A 20,126-nucleotide genomic window follows, 5' to 3' on the forward strand; every position below is an offset into this window, starting at 1 on the left:
TTGATTCCAGAGTCTTCTTGAAGTTCTTCTACTAATCCAAGGCAAATACCCACTCGGATTAGCCTCCGTGAGTACTACGTTGGGTACGTAGTAGCAATGGCCTCGACGAGTCCCTCGGGTAGTCGAATACAACAATGTTTTATCACTCTATGATGTCAATCAAGCTGCGATAGCAAGGAAAATTGAGTAAAACAAAAGAAGGAGCCAATCCAAGGGAATTTCGGCGGTTTTGTGTACTGCCTGGGCGGGGCCTGGAATGACGGCGACCCCGGTTTGGGTGGTAAGACAAGATATTGTCAAAAATAAACGTTTCAAGACAGCTGAGAATAATAATTCGGTCGAGCAACTTTTGGACCCCACAGCCTGATTCTGCATATATTACTTTGCAAGCCCATTGGTTGTGACCATGCGTCGTGCGACGCCCAACATGTGCAAATAAGCACGCAGCCTGACCACATTCGCATCTCGAGGAGGGCTGGAAGGAGCGTAGCAGCTGCCCGAATGTGGCGCGGTTTTCGCTGGTTGAAGTCTTTGATATTTAATGTCGTTGTTTGGACAGCCTGGTATCTCGAGATTTTGACTTCTGGCTCGTCAGTCGGAAACACCAGGGCCAGCGATGTCGAGTGAGGGACAGCTGAGGTCTTTCTTTGACGATCTCTCTACGAATTGCGCCGTCTTGGCTGGGCTTTGAGAAAAGACTGAGTTATAACCACGTAGCTCAAGGCCGATTAAGCATTTCAAAATGGCGGTTCATCATGTCTTGAAGATGGACTGGCTTTACTACTACTATGCCGCTCCGAGTTGGCCTAACTACCTGTACTCCATCTATAACGCAAAGAACTCGGAAGATACCAGCATCACTGTGTCTCTTCCATACTGGTGGTATGATGCTGAAAGTAAAATCGACGCACAAAAAGACTGTTACGACCCGAAAGCTCTGTTTGAGCTCTCCACTGAGAACTGGTACGGCTGCGCAGCAATCGCGACCTCGGCGTTTCTCGTGCAGAATGAGAACATCACCATCGACGAAAGCGTCAATGAAGCGAATAAGAGAGCCAATTTTGGCTCTCTAAAGACTTTCAACGCCTCACGGGTCGTCCGACAAATTGTTGGCTGTATCGAAGAATCCTGTACCGACAACAATCCTTTGGGAGAGTGCGATCCCCGCGTCGCGAAGCTCACACAGAGCCAAGTGATAGCGGATGACCTGAATCTGGTCTTGGACCCTCTCCGGGACTTGTGTTCTGTGGTACAAAAGGAACCGGAAGCCGACATTGCTGGGCCTGGGGTAAGTCAAGCTGTTGATCCGAGAAAAGGGGGGGGAATGATCGACCCCATCGCTAATGTAGACCATAGATTGCCGTATCCTACTACATACAAGTCGTACTGACCATCTGGTTCTTCATCGTTTGCGGTCTTCTCCCCCACCAACCTGACTCTTCCACCTTTTTCGGCATGCTGCGCGCAATCAGGTGGTGCGTCAGGCGACTTCACACGCGCTCAGAGACCGAAAGGGACCGCCTGCGCTTGACCTTGACGCGTCTACGCTCGACTCGTTTCTCCGTAGCCTTGTACTCGACAATGATCGAGTTCCAAGAAACCCAGGCTTTTTTCGTCATGGCTATTGAAGCGGCGACTCTGACCATGATCATCATGAACCGCGAGTCTCTCGCCATCCGCGTCGACGTCGGTGCCGCCAAAGTCTTCGCGACAGCCAATACGCTGCTGGTCCTCATTACGCAGGCCATCATGCAACGGAGGGGTATGTACTGGTGGTACACGTTCATACTCACAGTTATCGTATATGTCCTTTGCGCTATCATACAGATACTCAGGCTTCCGACGTCTTCCGATTCGGATCTGTCCCGGCAACACGAGGCCTGCGGCGGAAAGCAGAGTATTCTGCAAACATGTTTGCCGGCCGGTGACGGTAACTATTACGTTTCTGACATATTTATTTACTTATACCTCTATACAGCAATCATCATCTTTCTGACAATCGATCATCTGTTCCATCTTCCTCGTCTGCGCAGGATGGTGGCCTCGGCAAATCAGGCTCTTACAGAGCGCAGTATTCAGATGCCCGCTTCGGTTCTCAAAGCATCCTCCGTCTTTCCTGGTGATCTCAATGGCTTTTTCTCTCTTCTACAAATTAAGACAATTATTTGACTTGTTCGGAGAAACAATGCACATCAAAAAGCAGTGGACTTTTGGCCAGGTTGTCGCGGTTCTGGTATGGGCTCCAGTCTTATCCAAATACATTTACTACAACATCTGTAAGTTCCATCCATCAAAAGACGATGTGACAGTCGCGGGTCAAGGCACAATGACTGACTTTCAACTCTTTCAGTTGGCATCGAACTTGGGGTTGGTAACCGGATAGACGATCAGTACAAGGTTGTGCTCAACGAAAAGCCACCATCGGCATCTCCTGGAGCACAGGAACGGTTCGATTCTTCGACGAACTTGGTGGATGAAATCATTTACATAGGTCTGAGAAACATTGGGGACGGTCAAGAAGATCAAAGACACTCGAGGGTAGAGCAGAGTTCGGTCGTGGAGGGAATTAGGCGTAAACCGTTGTCTGCGAGGACCGTCCCCTGAGTTGCCCAGATGAGGTGCGTGAGGCTGGGAACATAGCGGGCGGCTAGGTCGGAGTATATTTCCTTCTCATAGGACTTGAAGTCGAATTTTACAATTTTAAACATGATTCAAAGTCTAGAAGATCGTCGCTCTTTAACATCCTGCCATTTCGAACCTCTGCTAGCACCGCGGAAATCTCCTGATCAAATTCCACCCTTGTATCGATAGACAATTCATTTGTACCAAGGAAATTCTATAACGAATATAATTCCACTACTTCTGATAGGCAGATACTCTCTCGCATGCTATTATTTCAACCTCTGCATTCCCATGGGTTCGTTCTGCTGCATCTGATGCCTGCAAATCATTCGCGCGTCCTTGACTGGCGACAGCGTCCTTATTGAACTTTTTTGTACAGAGAAAAACACCCCCAGGACGGCAAAAGCAGGCAAATAGAGAACGTCTCTTTGCAGATAATTGTCAACGATGCTTATGTGGAGCAATGAAAACACATCATTTTCTCATCGCAATCACCATTTTACTTGCGATTTTGTTTTCGTTCTTCTTCTCCCCAGGCCTTGAGATGCCAAGGCTTAACTACATTGTCTTCCATGATGTATATTCGATAGACTTTGTTAAGGGTATGACTCTGCAACTAATCCACAGGTGGCGATGGCATGGCTGGACCGTTTTGGTCTACCCGGAAAATGATTCAACGTGAACGGGGGCCCTTGTGGCGTCCGCAACGGTTTTCTGGAACCACAGCGGTTCCTGAAATTCTACTTGTAGAGTTCAACGTAGACACGGTTACTGCTGAGACTTTGCTAACCCTATCTTAGAGCCCCCCAGGTTCTCTCAAGGCTTTCTCCGGAAATTCTCTCACGATCAGATACATAAAGGAGGCCAGTTTCATCCTTAGACCATGATTCTGTTTGTGAACCATCTCATTACAATACACATCTTCATCAAGTTGATCGATCATCTCTCAACCCAACCACCAATCGTCAACTTACAGAACAACCCCAAACAAACAACCAAAGTATTCAAGATGCCTTCCCAAACTTCTACTCTCACTTTCCTCACTCTGGCTCTCGCCGCCGCAACCTCAGCGGTAGCTATCCCAGTCGAGGCTCTTCCCACCACCATCACCCCTACCTCTACCTCTACCACCAGTTCAGTCCCCACCACTTCAGTCCTCACAAGCTCCAACATCGTGGCTCCTGCACCTTCTTCTACAGGTGAAGCCCCACTCGAGACCCCGGACTGGAACTGGGCTGCCGGCACCCTCGCCCTCATTGAGAGGGCTGCTCTCGGAGACTCCACTTCCTTCGCCAACCGTCGCGTGGGTGACGCGGACAACAAGGCGGACGATTCCAGCGTCAAAGACAAGGAAACCGAGTCTGACTTCAAGGAAGAAGAGATTGCTCCCACACCATCTTCCACTGCTATTCCAACCGAAGCTTTGGCCTGGGACTGGGCCGCCGCCGCTCTCGCTTTCATGGAGAGCAACGAATTCGGAGACGCCACTTCCTTCGCCAACCGCCGTGTAGGCGCTGAAAGCGAAAAGGAAGACGAGTCCAACGCCATCGAGGAGACCAAGGGAGGAGAAGATGCCAAGCCCCTCGACGAGGCCGCCAAAGAGAGCATCGGAAACCTCCGCCGCCCCTCCTTGCCACTCCAGACTGCGAGCCCCGAGAAGGAGGAGCAAATCAAGCCCACCAAGAGCAACGCGGACTTTACCATCCTGACGCAGACGAGCCTCCTCACCACCGTTGCGACTCCATCGGTCACGGCTCAGACGCCCACCTCTACTACAACAATGGAGGTTGAGCCTACCAAGGCGGGCATGTAATGGGGAGGGAGGTCATTACTACTATGAGTATTCGGTGGTTTCTGAGAAGTATTCCCCTCAGAATAGCAAAGTACAAATAAACAGGGATTATCAAAGATACATGCAATCTGTGACTCATTGTTTCAATGCCGTCTGTCAAACGAGACGGCCGAGCCCGTGAGCTAATCTGGACACTCTCTCTTGGGGACAAAAAGTGAAGTCAAGAGGTATAGCAAAGTCCATATGGCTGAAGAAGATCTGAAAAAAAAAGGCCGTTCATCCGTCCGCCAGTTGACTGTACTGGTTCTCAATGGGTGGAGGGAACTACAACTCGCATCGCCACGATCAGATCACACAGGTCACATGAGAGCAAAGCATGAAGTCGGGTACACGATTCCTTGATAATGCACTACAATTGCCTTATTCCTCCCAATGTGAATTCTACAACAGTTACTTTTTCGAGTCATCCTCCTCTGGCTCTCCCCATTGTCCCAAATCCGCCCTCCCCATAGCGCGGGGGTGGCACACCTCGAAAAGTGCTCTCAGCTCCATTCCTAAACGCGGTTTCGAAAGGCCGGTCCAAAAGGTAGGAGAACACGGCAGTCTCGAGAAGAAACGAGTGAAGAAAAGAAGTAAAAGAGAAAGCAAACAAATGTCCCAACGCCGAGCCAAAAAGAGCAATGCTATGCCTTACCTATCTTTTTTGTCGCTACGCGAATCCCGCTTCATCACTTTCCCCCAATCACACGCTCTCCTTTTCTCTCTCCTTCCAGTCTCCAGTCTCCATCTAGTATAGACTCAGACCAAGAAAAACAAAACTGGGGAATAAATCGTCCGTGTCGAAGAAGCAAAGAATAAAAACACGCGATAACATTCTTCCATAATCCTTCATTGCGTTTCGATCATGCTTCATTTGGCGTTGGCCGACTTGTGAGTCTCCAAAGCGCTTGCGAGCGCCTTGGCGAAGTCCTCCGTCTTGACTTGCACCATCCAAGTCTCGAGGCCGCTGCCCGTCTCGTTCGACGTCGTGAGCTTGACGTACTTCTTGTCCGCCTTGTAAGTCTCAGCGGGTAGGACGGTGCGGTTGAGCACAACGTGACCGCGGGGTTCCGCCCGCAGCAGCATGCGAACGGCGCCAGTGTTCTTGTGCTTCAGGAGACGAAGGGGACCGACGCCCTTGGTTGACCAAGGGCTCTTGTTCTTGGGTTGATCATCGCCACTATCCTTGTCTTCCTCGGATCCGGCCGGAATGAACTTCATAATCTTCGCCCGGACGTCATGGAGGATTTCCTCGTCTTCCTCGCCCGGACCACCCTCGGTAAGCTTGAGTTGCTCGTGAGGCTTGCCGTCGGCATCGTCGCCTTCACCGCCAGCGGCAGCAGTCTTGTCGGCTTCCGCAGCTGGCTCGGGAGTGCCTGTGGCAGGAGTCGTAGCTAGGCTAGAGGCGCCGCCAAAGTTGAAGGGTGAGTTTGTGCCGGTGGTAGAGGCACCCGCCGGGGGCTGCAGGTTACCGAACATGCCGCCGGAGGCAGGCTGGGCAGGCTTGGCACCAAAGAGGTTGCTCGTTGGTGCCGAGGCTGACGCTCCGAACAATGGCTTTTGGGACGCAGGCCCCTGGGCATTGGCAGATCCGTTAGAGGCACCAAAGGCGAAGGTGGGAGTCGAGGCAGCAGGCTGAGCGGGAGCGCCGCCTCCAAATTGGAAGGGAGTGCTGCTTGCCGCCGCAGGCGCGGGTGCGGACGATCCACCGCCAAACTGGAATGGTGTAGAGCCGTTGGAGGGAGCGGAAGATGCGCCGCCGCCGAAGTTGAACATGCCACCGGCCGAGGTCACGGGGGCAGCACCAGAGCCGCTGCCATTAGCAGATGCGAAGGGGTTGTTGAAACTCTGGCCGCCACCACCAGCGCTGAAGGTGAATGAAGAACCGCCGCCAGAGCCGAAGCTTGGAGGACCACTGGAACCACCGTTTGTCTGAGGCGCAGGCGCAGCCCCGCCGAAGGGGTTGGCGGGAGCTGCGCTTTGGGAGCCACCAAAGTTGAACATGCCACCAGACGGGGCTGCCGGTGCGGACGAACTAGGGGCGTTGAATTGCCTCTTCGCTGGCGGGCCATCCTGCTTCATGGGGCTGCCACCGAAGGGAGAGCCAGCGGATTCGTTCGCCTTGCTGGCGCCGAAGCTAAAAGCAGGAGCTGCGGCGGGTGCGGGAGCCGTCTGGGGGCCCTTGGAACCTTCGTCACTGGACTTAGCACCAAAGAGGTTGGAGGTGACCGACGCGGGTGGCTTGGGGGCACCAAAGAGAGGGTTCGACTGGAAAGAACTCGAAGTGCCCGATGTGCTTGCGCCGAATAGGGGCTTAGCCGGTTCGGCGGCGGGTGTTTCCTGAGGCTTGCTGCCGCCGAAGAGCGTCGACGATTGCATGACAGAGCCCGCAGGCTTATCTTGAGAACCAAATAGATTCGAGGCCTGAGCTGCGGGCTTGGCCTCGTCCGCCTTGGGAGCGGGAGCACCGAACGCGAAAGTTGGTGCGGCCACCGGCTTAGGAGCTGCTTCGTCCTTTTTAGGCGCCTCGGACGGCTTCGACTGGAATCCGGAGAAGCCGCCAAATGGTGACTTGGCAGGACGCTGGGAGCTGTTCTCTTTGTCTGACTCCGAACCTTTATCATCCTCGGAAGCAGACCGCTTCCCGGCCTTGGGCTTCTCATCTTGCTTCGGAGCGCCGAACAAATTGGATGCAGGGGCAGCAGGAGTGGCAGGCTTAGCACCAAAAATGGAGCTCGATCCGTTGGTAGACGCTCCAAAGAGTCCATTGCTAGGCGCAGGGTTGGTATTGAATTTGATCGGCGAGTTGGGGTTCCACGTAGCGTTAACCGGGGCTGGAGCAGTCTCCTTGACCGGGGCGAAGGGTGTCTTCTCAGGAGCCGGCACCGGCTCAGCCGAGTCCGCGCGGAGAGGCTGCCCGTTGTTGCCCTTGGTCACACGGTCGAACAGACTCTTAGTTCCCGAAGGAGTAGTCTCTCGGGCATCCGACAAAGTGCTGGTAGGAGCAGTCGCGGGGCCAGCGGAGAAAAGAGGCTTCTGAGCACCAAAGAGACTGGAGGCCGGCTGGCCCAACGGCGTTTCGGCACCACCACTAGCGGCAACACTGGGCTCCGCCTCGTCATCGGAGTCAGTCTCACTCTCTGCATCAGCCTCCACACCGCTGTTCTTCGCAGAACTGGCATCGGACAAGTAACCAAAGATGTTGGATGCCTGGGCAGGCTTGAGCTGCTTCTCGAAAACGGAGCGTGGAGGTTCGTTGTTTGCGGGCTTCGATGCTCCTCCGAAGAGGCTGCTGGGCTTGGCCTCGGCAGCCTTGGGGGTCGCCTTGGGCGTCGAAGAGGGGCCTTGGTTGTTGGCAATCTTTTCAAACATGCTCTTGGTGGCCGAGGGCGTCGAGGTAGGCTTCTGCAACTTGCTGGGCTGGCTCTCTTCCGACTCGTCCTCGACGGTTGCCTTTCTCGTGCTCTTGATCGTTGCCGGCGTCGCAAGCTCTGGCTCCTCTCTGTCCATAGCACGCCTCTTGTTGTTCTTGTTGGGCGAAGCGGTCGAAAGGGCCGCGTCCTTGGGGGTTAGCTGGTCTTCAGCCTTGCGCTTGGGACGGGTAGTCTGCCTGGAAGGGCTAGCATCCGCAGCATCCTCCTCGGGTTCAGGTAGTCCATGTGCGGTCCTCCACTTCTTCAAAACTTCCTCTGAGGGCTTGACGTTCTTGAACTCGTACAGGCCATATCTGAGCATGATCAAGCTCCTGCTCTTTTCGAATTCCTTTGCAAAGTTCATGATGTTGAGCTTCCAATCCTTCTTGTTGAATATCTCGTTGGCAGCATATTTCAGGCGGCGAAGATCGAGAACGCAAAACAGCTGACGACGTTGCAAGTCATCGTACTCGGTCGGAACTAGGTGGCTGAGGTACTGATCGGCATACACTGTGCCCTTGGCTTCGAGCTCAGGGGGGATATCTCGCGCGAGCGCTTCGCCGGACAGCTCAGGAGGCGGGGAGGGAATGCGCATCTGAAAGAGCTCGGCCGATGTCGACTTGGCTGCCATGCCCCGAGGGGTCGCCTGGGCGATGGTCTCTCGGTAGACTTTTTGAGAAGCCGGAGTCGCGCCAGGCGCGAAGACCTTCTTTGCGGTGCTTGTAGGCAGGTTCGGGGCGAAGGATGTAGTGGCCGAGTTCGCGCTGATGGTAGACGAACGGAAGAGGTTGCTTGCGGTTGAAATAGTGCTTGTGTTGAGGTTGCTCGATGGCACGGGGTCGCGATTGAGGACCCTCTGCGATGGAGCAGTCTTGGGGGTGCCCAGTCGCTTGTTCGGGTTCAGAGGCGACGCTTGATAGCTTCGGTTCGCGAATTTGAGCGACGGGCGCGGCCGCGGGGTGCTGTTTCTTTGGTCCATGATGATGTGCGACGACAAAAGAATCGATTTTGGGATTATAATTAGTCGTTGGTGATGGATAGGTTGCTGGTCGACTCGGTCTCGGAGGAAGAGTCGCGTCTCGATTCACGTAGGATTCGTAGACAAAGCAGACGGGCGAAGAAAGGAATGCAGGCGCAACAGCGAGAAGCAACTGCAAAATGATGGATGCGATTGGATGGAGAAAACTCGAAGAACGTTGGAGTATCGGCGGCAGCAGATCGCGATGGCGCAGCGATCAAGAAGTTGATGCTGAATGGCGCATCAAAGACGCCTTTTGGTGGTCTGGCTAGAAGAACCACTCGAAGATTTTGGTGCTGGATGATTTTTGGTGTGGCTCGACCGGGCGACGGGTGACGGGGCCAGCTATTGGTAAAAAAAAAACCAGGCCACGGTGCAGGGGGCGCGAGCACGGTCGGGAAAGAGTGGATCTGTTTTCTGCCGTCCCTGAACCTCAGGCCAGCGTCACCGCCTTCAATTGGCCGCAATGGAAGTGCAAGTACGAGGTGCGACTGCGACTGCGACGGGGCGCTTCTGGTTGGTGGTCAGCGCTTGCGATTTTTCCTAGGGCGTTCCCCAGACCCGGTCTTTCTTCAGGTCCCGCGTCACAGTGCTCCAGCTTCGACCAGTCGAACAAACGGAAAGAATGGAAGGCAACCAGCGGCACGTGCCTCCCTATGGATTTGATTCCGACAGAGCGTCTGATGGCAGAGGCTTTCTTCAGCATTTGCTGAGTAAGCTGACGCTACCACCAAGCAGACCAGACTGGCGCAGTGCTTGAGTGCAACACACACCTTCAAGTCGGCTGCACTCCTGACCCCTTTGCATGCGCACCAACTTCCAATAGACAATTGTTTGGCTGGCACGACTACAATACTGAAACCAGGGGGAAACTACCCCCAAATCCGGACGGCAATCTCGCTCACGAGTCACTCACAAGTATCAGCATCCTGCTGTCCGGGTCGCCCAGGTTGAAACCAGTCAACTTTGCTCGCTGGCATTCTCCAGGTCATGGGTACGCCTATGTAGAGGTGTCGACTGTTCATCGCAGGCTTGCACTCAGTAGCGTCCAACCGACCGGTGGTTGGAGCCGGCTCACCACGGCCGGAGAGTGCACGTGAAGATGGCGGCGCCGATGCTCCGACCCCAAACGGGTCTTCTGACTCGGGCCGGCAATACTCGGGAATTCCACCATCTGAGGTCCAGCACCGTTGATGTTGCGGTTGAAGTCACGGAAGCAAACGTATCGGACCTCTGTTGTAAACATCTGCCATGTGCCGGACTGCTTTTCTGGGGTAGATCTGCGCTATTTCCCATGGTCACAGGACTTGTAGGCATATATACACATTTTAGATTGTCACGCCGTGAAAATCGTCTCTGCCCTGCTGTCACATGCTTTTCCCGCAGCGTACGATATCACCAGAATCTAAGTGTGAATTACCGAGTTTGCCACAATTCACCAATCAGTATTTCGTTCATTTCACTGCGACGTTTGCCTGTTTAGGTGGTTGTTGATTGATCATAGTCTCATTCCCTACGGCAACGCTACGTTTGGCGCGCATCCAGGGCCAGCACCAATCACTGGCCCAACTGGTAGGTTATGGTACAGGGTATTACCGACAACAAAATTTCCATTGCGACGTATTTACAACTTGGCCTTGGACTGGGCCTTCTTCAGAATAGGCTCCATCTTGGTGGCCTTCATGACGTCGCCCTTGATCTTGAGCTTGCCGGACATGAAAAGCTTCTGGGCGTTGGCCTTGCCTTGGACCAGGTTGCCAAAATCGGAGTCGGACAGAGACAATGTGACTGCGTCGAGGTTAGAAGTGATTTAGATGGGACGAACAGCGCCGCACGAGTGACGTACCGGTGGGCTTCGTGCCCACGCCCTTGCCGACTGCGCCCTTTTCCTTGAGGTCAATGTGCCAGCTGTCGGTCTCGCCGGCCGAGTTCTTCAGGGTGAAGGCGAAGACGGCGTTGCCCTGCTTAATGGCGTCCTTGCGGTCGGGCTCACTGGAGCCAAGCGCATCGTTGATGGCGTCGAAAGCGGCCGAGGAGGGGAACTTGTCTACAGCGTTGGGGGGGAAACAGTCAGCGTTGAACGCGGTTGAGACCGAAACGTAGACCCTCGATGGAATATAACATACCGTTGGTGAGACCCATTGTGCTTATAGGATAGGTATACTTGGTGAAAACGTGTTCGAAATAGTTGAAAGATTGACAGCTAAGTGTGATAGATCGCGAGAGATTACCGAAACGCGGGGGGATAGCCGGATAGTTTAAATACTGGGAAAAGATGTTAACGGTGAGCCGTGCGTCGGAGGCTGGGGGTCGTCGGACGGAGGAATAAAGAAATAGAGAAACGGAGGCGGAGGGAAGCTAAGCAGCAATGACGCTCAGTCGTCGCATGTGAACCTCGGCGATTTACCAGGGCGTCATGTGCCCGCGGGTGTCCCCAGAGAAGAAAGAGTGGAACCCAGCTCCCCATGGTCCACCTAATGGAAGGAACCCGACCCCAGCCAGGTGCATCCAATGCACCTACCCCTGCACATAGTCTGCCTTGGGGGAATACGCTTCGCACCCACTAACTTCCAGCGCACTGGGCCGCTGAAGAGACGCATCGTGGTAGCGCGAACGGAGACCCGCGGTCCATGGATGCTTCGCTTCGTATTTCACCTTACCTACCTTACCTTCCTTGGGGTGTTAAGGTACCTTTTCCTAGGTATCTTGAGAAATTCATGGACTTGGTAGGCGGACATAGCCGCGCCGAGCACGGGCGGCGCCACAGCGGGACAGAAGCGGCGTAGCGTAGCAGCGACCAGCTTATTCGTCCTTCACCACTTGTCATCGACCTTGACAGTTGGGTTCTGGAAGCTCCATCATCGATACCGGTTCGTCGACTGCGAGCGGTGTACCCCAGCCACGACGCCACCGAGTTCTTGGTGTGTTCGTTATGCTCGAGCTCGCCCTGCCCACTCCCGACGACCTCGACGCCACAGCATGGTTCGAGTCTTACCTGGTACCGGCACTGATGAATGACGACGATCCATAGACACGCTAATCTCATCATTGTCACGGATCTGGTCCCGGTCCTAGCGAGCCACTGCCTTACAATGAGTCTCCAGTTACACACGGCAGGGAACAGTTCCCGGTCTTCAGTGCGGTCCAGCTAGCATTCGTCATGTCTCGCAGAGACCGAGGTACCAGAAGGGAAACACGAGGGAAAAAAGAGTCGGTCGAGGTTGATCAAAGGTCCAAATGAGACAGAACAGAGCAGACAAAGGCAAGACATCCCGACTCTGTGGTTCGTTCTCTCCCCAAACAAACTTCAGACGACTGCTACAGGAAGCGAATTGCATTCCGCATTCGGACTCTCTTCATGGTTTGCTTCCCTGATGGTTTGCCACGATCTCTGATCGTGACCCCCCATATGGATGGTCAGTTGGATGCTGCAGATCCCAACATTCGTCCCAAGTTGTTTTTCTGGTTTCCTCTCCTATCTGACAGCAGCCGAGGGAAGTCAATTTGGGCCCCTCAGAAACCCTTCCTCCAAATTAGGCAGCACCGACGAGAACGAGTCCGAGTGCGGTAGGTAGTGCGTGACAACAAAGGTTGGGCACGCACCAAGATCCAGGCACAAAGGGGGACCTCGGCTCAAAGCTTCCATCAAAGAGGCTGAAAGACCTCGCACGGGTTGATCAACGTTTCGGGAGTTTAGCAGTTCTTCTGAACCTAGCTTTTCGTCCTGTTTATACGGATATACCACCAAGGTGCTGCGTCGAGACGGGTCTCCTTCGTCCATTGGTGCCACAGCATGCAAACACCTGTCTGAAGTTCAGGATGAGCGTCTGCCTCCCGATGCAGATCCGTTGACCAAACCATATTTGGCATTGAACCCCAAGTCAATGCCACGCTAGCGACTATACACGATGCAGCCCCAAGTCGCAGCGAATCATCTCTCAAATACCATTTCATATATATAAGTTCTTCTCGTCAGTGGGTACGTTGTAACGCCATGCTCGAAACGTTTTCCGAGCCTACCGGTCGAACCGGATGGGAGAAAAAAAGTGTCCACTTTGACGAACGAGACGGCCGAGCTGAGAAGAGGACTCTTCTACAACTGCCAGGCAGCGCTTCTGCCACTGCCTATCTCCAACTCCGGGGCCGTGTATGCTCTCAACCAGGGGCCTTGAGCTGTAGAAGCCTGTACTGAAGACTACCTGGTCTGAAAGCGTTGAATGGTGAGTTAATGGACCTTTTGTGGCCACTCATTCTTGATATCCATCCTAGTATTCTTTCTACATCCACTCAAGGCGCACCTGAGTCCATGTGTATACAAGAGCTTTCTGCGGCTGGGAGGCTTTCCTTGAGTTTCGAATGTCAGAATCCAAATCTCACGCCAATCTCGACACGAAAGCCTTTTTGGTACTGCCTCAAGGTATATCACACAGCCAGTCCCCAACTTTCAAGCCGCCGAGTCCCGTAGATACACGGCAACTACACCTCCCCACCCGCCAGCGTTGTCGCTTGCAAACACCTCCCAAATAACGCCCCCCGTCTTATCATACAGCAGCGCGGTAGTGCTCTTGGTGCTCAGGCCGAACCAGTACGTCGACTTTGCGCCGTCAGCGTAGGCCTGGTTGGTCATGCAGTTGCCACCCGTGTTCTCGCACTGGGCGTTCTGCCACTGATTATCATTCATCTTGTTGAAAAACACCCACAGCGCAGAGCCGTGAATCACCACCTTGGAGCTGCCCGTCATGTAGTGGCCCCACGACCGGTAGCACCGGTCATTGTTCCCCTGCCCCTGGACCGCGCAGTTACTGAAATCCGGGTCGCCGTATGCTGGTTTTACGCTGCGCGTGAAGAGGGTTAGCCCACCTGTTGCCGATCTCGGACTCAGGACATGAAGTTGTGGGAGATGGGAGTTGACTCACGACCACGGGCCGGGCGCTCTCTGAGGAGTTCCTTCACCCTGCCAATACGCAGATTCCGTCTGCTGCAGACTAATGTACACATTCTGGGCGTTATGGAGGTTGTACTGATACATCACGCAGTGCTCGAAGCTGGTGCCCACCAGCCACGTGGGCTTGGTGCTTTCGATAAGTGCGCCCCTGCCGACGGCAATGTTCTGCGCGGCGCCGCCGTCGAGCGAGTGATCGGCCACCCAGCCCCATACGTTCTCCAGGTACGCGCTCGCCGTGGACGTGACGTGCATGAGCGCAAAGGCGGCCTTGCACGCGCCCGGGTCCGCGCCGCCGCAGTTTGTGTTTGTGAGCGAGTGCTTCGTGCCGCCGACGCGGAACACGCTGCTCCAAATGCCGACGTCGCCGGGCCGCGCGCCGGCCATGTTGATCTGCACGAGGGTCGCGCCCTGCAGGACGTCGGCTACCTCCACGGTGATGTCGGTGATTTGCGCGATGCCCGTCTCGCCTGGGTTGCCGACTTTGAGGATGGGTTGGGGGTCGTCAGGATTCCACCACTGTGATCCGATGCCTGTTTTAACGGTTCAGTAATCGATTCCAAGGGGCTACAGAGGTTCGGATGTGGCCTACCGTTGAAGATGCTGAGCGTTTCACCAACCAGCCGCGTGCCGGGAGGCACGTAGATCGTCTCCTCGGTGCGGTAGATACCCTGGGGCACGAAGATGATCTTGCACCCCTTGTACTTTTGCAAGATTGCATTGATGCTGGGCCCGTCGTCGTGGCTGTTGTCGCCATACACGGGGTACTGGGGATCGCCCTTCAAACTCACAAACTGATCCAGGGCATACGTTTCATACTGCGGCAGCGGCGCGGTAAAATACCGATCTCCTGAGACCAGCGCGGCGGGCCGGTCAACGGGGTACACCGTCCCATTTTGCAGATTGTTCGAGTTCACGTACCCCATGACCCAGGTCTGACCCGCCGGGACCGAGTCCTTGCGCAGTATCGACCCGTCGCTCGCGGACTTGACGGCCGCCGTCGCGCCGCTGACCTGCAGATTATCGAGGACGAGCGAGTTTTGGCCGGAGCCCGTCACGAGGTTGTTGACGCCGGCGTTGCATGAAGACTCCACCTTGGAGTCGATGACCGAGACGACGCCCGCAGTGCTGCGGCCCATGTCGATGCCAAAGTTGCAGTTGGCAAAGGTGGCGCCCTGGACGACGGCGACGTAGATGGAGGCGACTGATATGCCGACGTTGCAGCCGTTGAAGGAGAGGTTCTTGAACTGGTACTGCTGGCCGTTGACTTGTATGCCAATGGCACCGCCTTCGAATTGCTGAGCGGCGATTGTCAGCCTTGAAAAAGGGATGCCTCATCCCATCCCAAAACCTGGGAAGGCTATCGACACCAAAAGGGAGAATCGAAACTTACACTATCGCTAATCAAGATACCCGAACCACCCTGTGCCATAGTAACACCAATATGGCTCGAGTAATTCGGCATGCGCACCTTGACGTTGGTCAACGAGCACCCCTGCGAGACGCTCCAGTCGACCCCAACGGCCTGCACGTCCGCCCCGATCTCGGTGGTGTCAATAATAAGATTGCGCACCGCCATGTAAAAGTTCTTTGTCGCGGACCCGTCCCCCTGGTGGGAATCGTAGCCGTTGATGACGGGCTGGGTGCCGAGCGCCGGATCGGCGATGAGCACGGGCGGGTCGAGGGCGTCGCCGACGAGGTAGGTCGTTACGAGCATCTGTATCGGCTTCTTAATGCGGTACCGGCCCGGAGGGACGTAGATGTACGCCGGGCGCGTCGTTACGGTGTTGCCGGTTCGGCTCCACGCTGTGCGGCGCCTTCAGTCCATTTTCCAAAGACGGCCGGGGGGGAGGGCATCGAGTGCGAGCAAGCATACCGTCAATGGCAAAGTTGAAGGCGTCGGACGAGTCCTGGACGCCGGTGTTGTCGGCGCCGTACTGCACCGCCGTCCGGTAGTACTGGTACGTCGAGTCCGTGCTCGTCGGCGCCGTGCCATTGTGGTCGATGGCCGCGCGCCACCAGGTCGACGGATTACTCTCCACGGGACCGGAGCACGTCTGTTGTCTCGACTCTAGAATAGTAGTATCATGTGCATCGTGGGGGTGGGCGATCCCGATGCCCATGAGGGCAAGGAGAGGGAGCAGTTTCATGATGGACGGAGCTATCTTTCGAGTCCTCGACCGACGGAGGAGATGACAGCCACACTCTGTATCTTGTTTCTCGTCACCAATCGATCGGGGGTGTGGCGGAGTCTTTAATGACATGCGAATCGACCGCTCGGTAATTTTTTTGGTTTTGTCTTTCCCTTGTTCGTCTGCTCATCAACATCAAACCCAATATTCGTATCCTCAAATCCATCCAGCCACTAGTCACACTAACAGAACCCCTGTGTCTTTTATTTTTCCTGCATGTGTATGAATAATCGCCAACCCGCTCATTACCGCAACCCGTGTTGCAGTAAGGGTTCGGCCGCAAGCGCAAGGGGAGAACGTTGAGGTAGCATAGCTAAACATGTGCTGGAGGCAGTCGTACAGCCTGCACACAGTTCATGAAGGTCGTTTGAACAGAAATCGGGCTGATGTGAGAATGCTTAATAAATCAATACACAGTAGTGTGTTCCAACTTCCCACACCCCTGATTAGTTGAGGCTCACTAGCCTACTTACGTGCAAGTGTAATAGCCAATTTGGAGCGGAGAGACACGTGGGTACTGGCTTAGTAGGCTGTAGCTGCGGGTTTTTATTGCTTCTTTGCAGTAGGCTCTAGGCACCAGAATTTCGTCGACCAGGGGGTTAGGGGGGGTTGTTTGTTCTTCGACGGCGGTCTGCCGATGCGGAATTGCGGGGATTGATCGATCCCTTGAAGCTAGAACTTGGTCCCCGGCGAGCTGAGCGGTGATGAGTTTGACACGTACCTAGTCCGGCAAAGGCTAATGGTTTGTTGTTGACCAGAGGCTATTTTAAGAAGATGGAGAAGAAATTCCTTCAAAAGCATTCGCTCTTTACAAGGAAGGATCAAGGTGGTAGAGATAGTCTCGAGATGTTACACTTGACACTACCCTAGGCAAGGTAGGGTACCTGGTCAGACTGCGCAAATCAGTAGCTCGGGCTCGGTGATATGGGGGATAGGGGGGCACCGCGGAACCATTGATAGCTTGGAAAAATTTCGAATCATATGGTACAGCTCTCCTCCAGTCGTGAGGGTACACTACTGAAATTTTGACAGCTCCATTTTCTGCCCCATTGGAGCTGTCTGCTCGTTTACGCTGACCGCCCTGACCACCTCACATCGTGGAGTTGTGAATGCTTTCCTGGCTTATCCTATCTTGGGAGTACGACCCTACGGCTTGTTGACTGTTTCCGATTTGACGGCTTTCGAACGGCCTCTTGAGTCTCCCCAACTTTGTCCAGACCTGAGGTAACCTCACCACATGCGCAAGCTTCATACGAGATCATGGTCGACCCTGTGTACTATATTTGTATCTCAAGTCCCCTAATCGCACATTCTTGTCGATACATTACAAGATGTGATAGAAAAGATGTGCGTCAATCAATGGTACCAAGAGTCAAAAAACATATTCAAGCAAGTTTCTCACTCATCTGGTAAAGGCACGGTCGATGCGAATAACGACAGGCCAATGGCTTTGTCGTGGGATCTAAGCAAACGTGACAGGTGGCCATTCTTGTTCCTATTCCTCTATCTTGCGTGAAAGACACAAACAGAAAAAAAGCCTGACCTATGAGGATTCTCAATATTCGAGTGATGGTTCTGCAGGGTTTGTGGTGGCTCTGAATTGAGAGCTGAATTCACAACAGCGAAAGCCCGTTGTGGCCACTTGTTTCCATGCTTTATTCCTTGCAGACTGATAAAAATGAAGCTGCCGAGGATCAACAACGATGGAACACCTCAGTCCCCGTGACGTACCGGAGAAAATATTGTCGTACTCAACAGCAAATATGATGAATGTACTACCTAACCTGACTTCCTCCCGTCCAACTCGACGCTTTTTGTATGCACCACAATGGTTTACATGGGCCCCCCTTTCTATATGCATCGTATCTTGCCTCACCAGCTAGAACACTCCTCCCCAATCACCTCTCTTACATCAAGCAGCGCGGCATCCACACCCCCATCATCAAACCTCTCCCTGATTGACATCGGGATACACATCAAACCTCCTCTGCGTGTTGATCGGAATATTCCGCCGCGCCTCCTCAATCTTGACATTATCCAGCTCCCACGCAACAGTACTCTCCCCTTCCTCCGCCTCGACAAGCACGTTCGCCATCGGATCAATGATCAACGAGTGGCCCCACGCGTGGTACGTCGCGCCCAAGTCCCGCGCGGGACTACACATGGCCACGTAAATCTGGTTATCCACCGCCCGGCCCTGGCCGAGCAGCCGCCAGTGCATCGGACCCGTCGTCAGGTTAAACGCCCCCGGGTACACGAGCGCGAAGCAACCCCTCCGCGCCGCAATGGCCGCCAGCTCGGGGAACCGCACATCGTAACAAATGGCCACCGAGATGCGTCCGTACTCGGGCAGGTCCACGACCGTGACCTGGTCCCCGGGGCTCAGCACCTCGCTCTCCTTGAAGGTGATCTTGCCCGGGATATCGATATCAAACAGGTGCACTTTCCTATGCGTCGCCAACAGCGCACCCGCAGGCGAAAAGATTAAGCTCGTGTTGTAGAATTTCCCCGTCTCGGCGTCCAGCTCCGGCACGGAGCCGCCGACGAGGTACGCGCCGCTCTCCGACGCCATGGCCGCCAACGCGTGGAAGCTGGGGCTCTGTTCCCGCGTCGGCGGGGACGGGAGGAGCGTCTCGGCGTACTTGGGAAAGTAGTCGCATCCGTAGGGGGAGTTGAAGCACTCGGGCAGGACGATAATCTTTGCGCCGGCGGCGCTGGCGTCGAGGACTTTGGCGCGGGCGTTGGCGAGGTTGGCGGCCTTGTCGGCGCCCGAGGCGAGCTGGATGCAGGCCAGCTTGACGGGCTTCTTGAGCACCGGGGATGCTGCTGCTGCTGCTGCGGTGGTGGCCATGTTGCGGAAGGGGACGAGGCGGTGGGCGCGAGGGTTCAGTGTGGAGGATGTTAGGGTGCGCAAGGTGCGGAGGGCGAAGCGCATTGTACGTCGAGGGGGTTTTGAGGGCTGCCCGGGGACGAGTGACGTTGGGTGCGGCACTGATTATGGTGGTGGTGGTGGGTTAGTTGGATAGCGGGGCGTGATTTGGAGACGACGAGCGGTGGTGGGGGAGGGGGGGCCGGAATGACGATAGCGGCGGGGTAGCTGCCGTGACGGGCTTTGCTTGTCGGAGCTCATCCCTGCCGAGATTCGGCTAATGTTGACATGTTACACTGTGCGATTATGTGAGTTTTTCACCATATGATACAGTACGAATACTGATTTGGATGCGCCGAATTGTCCGATCCGCCATCGGGAAATTGGGTTGCTTCGGCCCGGCTCCGATCGGCCTTTACGTCCCCCGTGTCGACCGCCGCTACTCAGTTGTTAGTCTCCTTGGAGATTCCTTACTCCGTGACCATGAAGGATCCTTGCTTGCCACCACGTTTTGACTTATCTGGTGACCACCACCCAAGCAATGAAAACACGATCTCTGATGCCTCAAACCCTCGAATGCCATCATTTCAGAATTGGAACAACACCCAAGGGCAAAGGCAATCCGCCAAGTCTAACCTCCTCCGAAAGCAAACGCAGAGAGATGCCCATCGTCCGGCCATTCAACCTTGCCCTGGTGCGATGAATGTGCTTACAGCCACAAACCGAGGTCTGGGTACGTAGGCCAGGGAACTTACATTCAAGACCAGCCTTACTTTGAGAAAGATGGGCAACAATGTGCCAAGACAAAGAAGACTCAGATCTACGCGCGCCACGGCCCCCGGGTAAACCGTGCCGTGGCACGCAAGCTGAACCATCCCCCCAAAGGATAATATCCTAGTTCCGAATCCGTCTACAGTACAGTCAGTCACACACATGCCAACGGTGACCCAAGCAATCGGTAAACTTGTCTTGCTCGTCTTGCTCGTTCACCATCAACCACCGCCGTCGTCGTTCTTTTACCTTTGGCAAAAAAAAAAAAAAAAACACACAGGCTCTGGCTTGGGGGTAGGCGACCGAAACAGAGACATCAGCCAGCTTGCACAACTCAACTTCCAGCCCTCCTAAATCCTAGCTTTCGGCAGCCTGCCTTGCTTTGCCTGGCTCTCATCACTGTCGACGTTCGTCCGGTCAATCAGCTTTCCCCCCGGCGTGAAACGCCGCTTTTGTAAGCTTATGTTT

The 20,126-nt window shown here is 54.6% G+C and overlaps 7 protein-coding genes across 7 annotated transcripts; 2 read left to right on the plus strand and 5 right to left on the minus strand.

Moving 5' to 3' along the window:
* Nucleotides 1-742: 742 nt before the first annotated feature.
* CORC01_13807 (uncharacterized protein) lies at nt 743-2,604 on the plus strand (the record flags this gene model as incomplete). Its single annotated transcript, XM_022625423.1, has 5 exons — nt 743-1,288; nt 1,357-1,912; nt 1,979-2,119; nt 2,181-2,276; nt 2,351-2,604. The coding sequence occupies 5 exons, from the start codon at nt 743-745 to the stop codon at nt 2,602-2,604; spliced, it is 1,593 nt and encodes a 530-aa protein (XP_022468066.1).
* A 1,027-nt stretch (nt 2,605-3,631) lies between these two features.
* On the plus strand, nt 3,632-4,435 carry CORC01_13808 (uncharacterized protein; the record flags this gene model as incomplete). Its single annotated transcript, XM_022625424.1, has 1 exon — nt 3,632-4,435. The coding sequence occupies one exon, from the start codon at nt 3,632-3,634 to the stop codon at nt 4,433-4,435; it is 804 nt and encodes a 267-aa protein (XP_022468067.1).
* Nucleotides 4,436-5,323: 888 nt separating this feature from the next.
* CORC01_13809 (RanBP1 domain-containing protein) lies at nt 5,324-8,845 on the minus strand (the record flags this gene model as incomplete). The annotated part of the gene is made up of 1 exon (XM_022625425.1): nt 5,324-8,845. One exon carries the CDS (start codon nt 8,843-8,845, stop codon nt 5,324-5,326), a length of 3,522 nt encoding a protein of 1,173 aa, XP_022468068.1.
* A 1,060-nt stretch (nt 8,846-9,905) lies between these two features.
* Nucleotides 9,906-10,058, minus strand: CORC01_13810 (uncharacterized protein; the record flags this gene model as incomplete). The annotated part of the gene is made up of 1 exon (XM_022625426.1): nt 9,906-10,058. The coding sequence occupies one exon, from the start codon at nt 10,056-10,058 to the stop codon at nt 9,906-9,908; it is 153 nt and encodes a 50-aa protein (XP_022468069.1).
* A 450-nt stretch (nt 10,059-10,508) lies between these two features.
* On the minus strand, nt 10,509-11,026 carry CORC01_13811 (SCP-2 sterol transfer family protein; the record flags this gene model as incomplete). The annotated part of the gene is made up of 3 exons (XM_022625427.1): nt 10,509-10,672; nt 10,731-10,931; nt 11,011-11,026. 3 exons carry the CDS (start codon nt 11,024-11,026, stop codon nt 10,509-10,511), a joined length of 381 nt encoding a protein of 126 aa, XP_022468070.1.
* Nucleotides 11,027-13,328: 2,302 nt separating this feature from the next.
* On the minus strand, nt 13,329-15,976 carry CORC01_13812 (uncharacterized protein; the record flags this gene model as incomplete). The annotated part of the gene is made up of 5 exons (XM_022625428.1): nt 13,329-13,719; nt 13,801-14,359; nt 14,419-15,124; nt 15,220-15,632; nt 15,703-15,976. The coding sequence occupies 5 exons, from the start codon at nt 15,974-15,976 to the stop codon at nt 13,329-13,331; spliced, it is 2,343 nt and encodes a 780-aa protein (XP_022468071.1).
* Nucleotides 15,977-17,960: 1,984 nt separating this feature from the next.
* CORC01_13813 (carbon-nitrogen hydrolase) lies at nt 17,961-18,953 on the minus strand (the record flags this gene model as incomplete). The annotated part of the gene is made up of 1 exon (XM_022625429.1): nt 17,961-18,953. One exon carries the CDS (start codon nt 18,951-18,953, stop codon nt 17,961-17,963), a length of 993 nt encoding a protein of 330 aa, XP_022468072.1.
* Nucleotides 18,954-20,126: the final 1,173 nt, after the last annotated feature.

This window comes from Colletotrichum orchidophilum (genome assembly GCF_001831195.1).
Source record: "Colletotrichum orchidophilum strain IMI 309357 chromosome Unknown Scaffold_215.1, whole genome shotgun sequence".
Classification (NCBI taxonomy): Eukaryota; Fungi; Ascomycota; class Sordariomycetes; order Glomerellales; family Glomerellaceae; genus Colletotrichum; species Colletotrichum orchidophilum.